This window comes from Ipomoea triloba, chromosome 1, assembly GCF_003576645.1.
Source record: "Ipomoea triloba cultivar NCNSP0323 chromosome 1, ASM357664v1".
NCBI lineage: Eukaryota > Viridiplantae > Streptophyta > Magnoliopsida > Solanales > Convolvulaceae > Ipomoea > Ipomoea triloba.
The window spans coordinates 11,013,028-11,021,028 of NC_044916.1; the positions used below are offsets into that span (position 1 = coordinate 11,013,028).

General features: G+C 35.0%; 1 protein-coding gene across 1 annotated transcript; it reads right to left on the reverse strand.

Moving 5' to 3' along the window:
- Positions 1–4,602: 4,602 nt before the first annotated feature.
- Positions 4,603–5,472, reverse strand: LOC116028471. Its single transcript, XM_031270230.1, has one exon. It carries the CDS (start codon positions 5,470–5,472, stop codon positions 4,603–4,605), a length of 870 nt encoding a protein of 289 aa, XP_031126090.1.
- Positions 5,473–8,001: the final 2,529 nt, after the last annotated feature.

Sequence of the window (8,001 nt, forward strand, 5' to 3'; positions counted from 1 at the left end):
TTGATTAGAGTTAGGATTTGAAGCTTTGACACAATCATAGTTCCTATGGACTTCTTAAGAATAGTAGGATAGTGTGTAGCTCAAGTGTTTGATAAAATTCCTCTTAGAGCTTTGGATGCTTGAAGGCACTCCTAAGTTAAAGAAGCCTTAGTACACAAAGATGGAAAAGGACTAAGAACACACACTCTTGAATAGCCAACATCCTTACATTGTTTATCCATTACCTTAGACACACCACAATGCAACATAGATGAACACTATTCAATCCCTACCCCCTTTTACATATTTGAAAACCCTTTTACTTTACCACTTTCTTGCACTCAAACCAAACCTTATGAACTCTTCTCACTCACGATTCACCATTCACCACACTCGAATCCCTCTGTGATACCTCAAAAATTTGGGTAGTTATTTATAGTAAGAATTTATTATTTTTTTATGCACAATTTTTATTTTATGATATAGTGGTATATGTGTAGCATTTATTTTTTTTACTAATTTGTTAAGGATATATTATATAATAGTAGTAGTATTCTGTATATATAGTATATGTACATAAACGTATAATATATATATAGCTAGTATTTTATATATAATGTATTGTATATACATAGTTATGCTATGTATCTTATTATATGTTAATGGTACATTATAGTACACGGTATTATTATTATTATTATTATTATTATTATTATTTTTGAAAACCTATTGTTACATATTTACGTAACTATGTTTTATGTACATATGGATGATATTATATATATATTTAGTTATATCATAGCATGAATTTAAATTAAAATTGAGTCTAGGTTCATTCTTGTTTGTGGTCAAACCTTACTAGACAAATCACCAAAAATCCTCTTTCAATCAGCTTAATTTTGGTTTAAATTTCCTATTAGGTGTAATTTTATCAATCAATTTTAATCATGGGGAAATCTTCCATTTATTCAATATTTGGCCAATGCTAGTTATTTTTCTTCCTCCTGGTGTTGGCCGAGAATTCCCCACCATTCTGCCTTCATCATTTGGTTGAAAATCTATCACTATATTTTCTATAAAAAAATAAACAAACCTTCTTCATCAAAGATTAGAGAATCAAGTGTTCAAGTAAGCCTATTATCATTAGTAGTCTCTTTAATTGAATAATTTCTTTTGTATGTGAAATTTGTTTTTATTGATTGTGAAAATTTTGTGTATGTGTATGTTGTTCGGAAAATAGGAGATGAAAACTTAGGAGAGCAAGAATAGGCTTGAAAATTTCTTGAGGATTTCTAAAGGGAAAATCAGGTAAGTGTTTATGCCACTAAAATCTTTATTTTCCCGCTACGCGGAATGTATGTGTGAATTTTTCTTATGATAATAATTATGTGTTGGTTAGAAATTTTCATTATATGTATTGTTGTGGAAAATTTTAATTGTGGATTGGAAAAAAAAACAATTATTATATATTTCTTGTGATTTTTAATATTCCGTGTATTTATGAATTATATGTATATGTGTGTAATATATAAATATTCTGGATATTATCATATAAATGTATTTTCAAAAAAAAATTATTATGTGAAATATATGATTTTTATTGAAAGTGTATATTATGTTTTAATGATATATTTAAGTAGATACATATATACGAACCTGTTTGGAAAAATATATATATGTATATATATTTGAAATTTTTTTTTAGTGTATACATATCTGTACGACTTTATATATATATATATATATATATATATATATATATATATATATATATATAAAACAAAAGTTTTAGCATTTTAAAAACTGTATGCATATGTACGAATTTCTTTGATAATATATATCTGTAATCTTATATATTATATATAAAAATCTCTGTATCTTATAATCTATATAAATGTATATACATAAATAAATAATTCTTACGTTAATTAGTATTATATACAAATCTATGTATCTAATCTATATAAATGTGTGTATATAAATAAATGATTCAATTCTTACGTAAATATGTATTGTATTTATATGAATAAATTTATGTATTGTCTAAGTTTATATGTACAGAAATAATTCTTATGTAAATAGGATATATATATTACTGTATTGAGTAAATGTATGTTTCTTTAAGTAATTACAATTATGAGTGTAATAATTTTATAAAGGAATTGGTAAATTGCTCATAATGTGGTTTTTGGTATCTAAAAGGTTTGTTTTTAAAAATTGGAATAAATTAAGTCGTTTCGTAGAAGTACGAAGGAATGAGTGTTTTGAGAATCTATTTTTTTTTGTCGAAATAATTAAGCATGTTAAAATTTATTTTGATTACGCTTAATTATTATTATTATTATTAAAAGAAAGCATATTATGGAGGAATAATGTGGAATTTATTATTTGGGAGTGAACCCAAAGTTTGTGATTGAGAAGTGAGCAGTGAAACATATCTTGTCTCACTAGGACGTAATGTCCTGTTGGTTTAAGAGTGGACAGTGACGTAAAAGCTGTCTCATTAGGAACTTTAAATGGTGAGTTCCTGCCCATTATGTGTTATTGTTGGGATTATTGTGAGTGAACAGTATTGTAAAAACTGTTTCACTGGGGCTTAATGGTTTAAGTACCCTCCCATTTATTGGTATGGTTATCCTCCTTATTTTTATAATTGAGAAAATATTTTTTTTTATTTCTTAAAATATACGAAGTATGGATTTGAGCTTATAAAGTAAAGTGTTTCCACTATGAAAATTTTAAAGAACCGTGTGGTTAAATATCTTTCTTGAAATTATTTATTAGTGAAAAAATTGATTTTTAATCGGTATTATTTTACGTGGTGGGTAAACATTACTTAGCAAAATCTTGCTAACTTTGTGTGTTGTTTTTGTATGTTTTGGAAAAATAATATTTGGTTCAGGTAATTGATTATGGATGTTGGAGAGAGCGTGGCTATAAGTTTGATCAAAAGTGGTAGATTGATTTCAAGAATAAAGATCGAGTTGTAATCGATGAATGTTGGACTTATGAAACGATTTTATTTATTTTAGCCTTACATCTAGAAGTAGAATTTTAGATGTGGCGGTATCACCCTCAGGTTTAAGAGGATGAAGTTTTATTTTTTTTATTTATCTATTATTATAAGTTGGACCTTGAGTATTTATTAAATAAAGTCAAACTCTACCTTTGGGAATTCTAATTTTGGAGGTTGCTATCTTTAGAATTGCTATAGATAGTAGGATTTGAAAAAAAAAAATGGGGGTGTTACACCCTCGCATGACTCAATCAAGTAAACTCCCGAACATTTGACACACCTCCACGTCCCTCCTTCGAGACCGACACTCGGGGAGTCACTGACTTTCCGTTTTAACACAAATATCTTTTGACGAATCACCCCTACGTAAAACTGCATTCTTCAAGTATCCATGTTACATTCATAGAGTGCTCTGATTTTCTACTTAGCGCGTCCGCAACCACATTTGCTTTCCCCTCATGGTATTGAATGACCAGGTCGTAATCTTTGATTAGCTCCAACCACCTCCGTTGTCTCATATTCAATTCTTTCTGGGTGATAATATATTTCAAGCTCTTATGATCGGTGAATATCTTACACTGCACGCCGTATAGATAATGGCGCCAAATCTTCAATGCGAAGACTACAGCAGCCAACTCAAAATCGTGAGTGGGGTAATTCACTTCATGGGTCCTAAACTGCCTTGATGCGTAGGCAAACTACCTTCCCATTCTGCATCAGAACACAACCCAATCCTTTCTTTGAAGCATCACTATAGATCACGAACCCTTCCGTGCCAAACGGCAGAGTCAATACCGGGGCAGTTGTCAGTCTTTTCTCCAGTTCCGGGAAAACTTCTTCACAACTTGCATCCCACACAAACTTGGTCATTTTCTTCATCAGGTTTGCATCGGTCTTGCAATCTTAGAAAAGTTCTTCACAAATCTTCTATAGTAGCCGGCTAATCCCAAAAAGCTCCTAACCTCGGTCATTGAGGTTGGTGCTCGCCAATCCATCATTGCTTGGATCTTTGAAGGGTCGACGACCACTCCTTCCTTAGTGATTACATGCCCAAGGAAAGCGATCTTATCTTGCCAGAATTCACACTTGGACAGCTTGGCATAGAACTTATTCTCCCTCAAGGTTTGCAAAACCACTCTTAGATGTTCTTCATGTTCTTCGGGGGTCGTTGAGTAGATTAGGATGTCATCGATAAAGACAACCCTGAACTGATCTAGATATTGGCAGAAGACACGGTTCATGAGGTCCATGAATACCGCGGGTGCATTAGTCAGCCCAAACGGCATCACCGTGAACTCGTAATGTCCATATCTCATTCTGAAAGCAGTCTTGGGTATATCCTTCTCAGCCACTTTCAATTGGTGATAGCCAGACCTTAAATCGATCTTCGAGAACGTCCCAGCTCCCTTTAATTGATCAAAAAGGTCATCAATCCTAGGTAACGGGTACCTATTCTTCACAGTCACATGATTAAGCTCCCGGTAGTCAATGCAGAGTCTTAAACCACCATCTTTCTTCTTAACGAATAGCATTGGAGCGCCCCACGGTGAAACACTTGGCCGAATGTAACCTTTATCTAGCAATTCTTGCAACTGCTCTTTCAACTCCTACATTTCCTTCGGTGCCATCCTGTAAGGTGTTTTTGAGATTGGTGCAGTTCCTGGTACTAAATCAATGGCAAATTCCACCTCTCTTTCTGGCGGCATACCTGGTATCTCTTCTGGAAAGACGTCAAGAAAGTCTCTCACTACTGCTATTTGTTCCAGTGCTTCCTCCATTGAGTCGAGGTCTCTAACCATACACAGATAAGCTTCATGGTCGTTCAGCACATACTTCTTCACTTTCATCATGGATACCAACTTGATTCCTGGCTTGACGGTGAATCCTCGATAGGTCACACGCTCACCCTCAGCACTCCTCAAGGTCACTTGTTGCTTATCACAAATGATCTTGGCTTTGTGAACACACAACCAATCCATTCCTAGTACTACATCGAGGTCTTTCAACTCGAACTCGATCAAGTTCCCTGGAAAGTTCACTCCATTGATGTCGATGGGTACGTCTTTATGAACGTACTTACAAGCCACTACACTACTTGTAGGGGTCTTGATAGCTATTTTTATTTCTGAGGTTGGTGCCAATCTTAATTTCTTTATGAAAGCAGTTGATACAAAAGAGTTTGTAGCTCCAGAATCAAATAAAACCAAGGCAAGCACAGAGTGTACGAAAAAGGTTCCTGTGACCACGTCACTAGCCTCCGCCTGGACCTTGTTCATGACGTAGATGCGTCCTTGCCCACCATTTCCTCCATTATTATTCTGAGCCATGTTGTTTCCGCCGTTTCTGTTGCCATTCTGATTATTGTATTGACTTCCTTCGCCAGGGTTCTTTCCATTACCACCTCCATTCCTGTTCTGATTTTGTCCGGAAACATTCCTATCCTTCTTGGCGTAACACTCGAATGCTCGGTGTCCCATCTTGTTGCAATTGAAGCACTTGACTACATTTTCTTGACAGTCAACACCCGGATGATCTTTGTTGCACCTCTTACAGTTGTAATGCCTTTCCACCTTGGGATTCCTCTGATTCTGGTGGCCATTATAATTCCTTGTCCCACCCTTTCCTTGATAGTTCCGGTTCTGATTTGGATTAGAATATTTGGGCCTTTTCTCACCCTGCGAATGATCTTCCTCGCTTCTTTTCTTGCCCCTTCCATTGACTTCCCACTACCGCTGCTGAACCTGGCAATGGCTGGCAGCCCTGCTATAAGCCTCGTCCAGAGTCTGACATCTGAACATGCTGAGCCCTTTCTGAGTATCAAAGTTGAGTCCTCTGATGAACTTGTAACCCCTCGTCTTTCCGATAAGTCTAAGGGTCGGAAAATATATCTTTAGGCTATGACATTCATAAGATGATCTCCCGATATGTCAAGGGAATTTTTATACGGAGGTATAGTTGTCATTAAGCTGCGATCGTTCGTGCCGGTCACGAACCGTAAAATTTTCGAGGACGAATTTTCAGCTCGGATTTCCTTAGAAATTGATGATTAGGCATGTTATGACTAAGTATGAACTTCCTGCTTAGTTAAGTTGAAATTGGATGAGCTATAAGGGTCGAAATTTATTTCTGATCGTACACCGCGAAATTTCCGCAGTGTACCGAACCTAGCCCATTTTGGAGCTTTTGACTGGAATAAATTTGTGGTTTCGAAAATTATTCTTTCTGGATTATTTTCCACCGAAACTTTATCTGTTTGGACCACAACTGATATGTTGTGGAGATATTTTATTATTTTATTATTTTTTTTCTTAAAGCTTATCCCATAAGTTGGGATTAAATATAAAAGGAATTTTTTTTCCCTTTTCTTCCCCAAATGCCAAAAAGAGAGAGAGAGAGAGGTGTGATCATCTTCCACCATTTTTTCTTCCAAAGTTCCATAGCCAAATCCTTCTAAACTTCCAATTTATTCGGGTTTTAAGGTGAAAGTTGGGGAAAGATCCAACAATTTCTTCCTAAGGTGTTAATAAACCTTTGAGGTAAGGAATTCCCTTAAGTTGGAATTAGTCACTTGAATTTGGATAATTGATTCTTTGTTGGAAATATGGTGTTTTTTGAGCTTTGGAAATATTTTTATACATGTTCATAGCTTGGATATGCATGTATATGTTATATTTATGTTCATATGAGCTTATACTTGTGAGAACAGTGAAAGGAAATCAGGGTAGATTCTGGCAGTAACTTCCGAGATTTATTGGGAAAAATTGGTAAGGTATTTTAATCCAATTTTTTTTTAGACATGTAGTTCTATAAGTGTAGAACCCGCATATAAAATTTCATAATGATCGGAGTAGTATAAGTATGGTTTTCGGAATTTTTCTCCAAAACTGGTCCAGAGAGAGAAAAATTCCGGACAGCACACTGCCAAGGGCAAAGATGGAATTTTCTGTGTTTATTCGCGGACCAAAATGACCAAAACTTTTTATGGACATCAAGTACTATAAGTTGGGATTCTACCATAAAAATTTCAAGTGAAAAAGAGTTCGGGAACTATTTTTACCGGCTCAATCTTTCGGACTGCGCCAAGCTGAATTGTCTGAATTATGCTTAGTATGATTATGGATGTGTTAATGATAATTGTGAGGTAGTTAGTGAGTTAATGGTGATAAAGTTAGATAAAGATATTATTATGATGTGTATTGAGGAAATTGTCATATGGAAATGTTGAGATAAAGGTTGTATGTGGTGAATCTTGAGAAAGTAGTTGTTGGATGTTTTTGGGTTATGGTTAGGCAATGACCTTCCCTATTAGAATTTATATATGTTTGGATGTACGATATCCTCAAGTTATGATCTAATGGTGTTGATCATAGTGGAAGTTGTTGAGGACGATAGTTAAGGATGTTGGTTGATTTTAAGTGTGAGATGGACATATGAAGTGTATCCAAAAATGTTTATGAAAACTTACGTTGAAAAACGTATGCTATTTTGATATAAAGGTTGTCAAAACCTTATTGTTTGAGAAAATGATGTTTGAAAATCCTTCAGGGGCTAAAGAGGTAGCCGATTTCAAATATTGGACTCATTGGTGAAATATGTCCAAAAGAAATGATTTGAGTAAGAAAAATTGAAGGAAGAATCATGTTTTCAAAACCGTAGTTTCTAAAGTAAGTTGAGGAGGACCTTGATTGACCCACGGGTGGCTTTAAGTGCCCTTGCCCAGTGGTCGTTATATTGTTAGAGCGAAGTCTATTCGCCGTTATGTCGTCATGTTGGAATAAGGAGAGGTGCCCACGGGAAGGCTTGAGTGCCACGGCCCGGGGTTGGGATAAGGGAGGAACCTACGGGAGGGTTGGAGTGCCATGGCCCGAGGTTGTAGGCCTCACTCTTACTATATGAAACTAAGGAAGTTTTAAAAATGAGTAAAGAGTTACTCTGTAACGTCTTTGAGAAAGAAATGATTTTGTCTTACGAGACGAGTGGATTTTGATTCACTGAACGATATACTA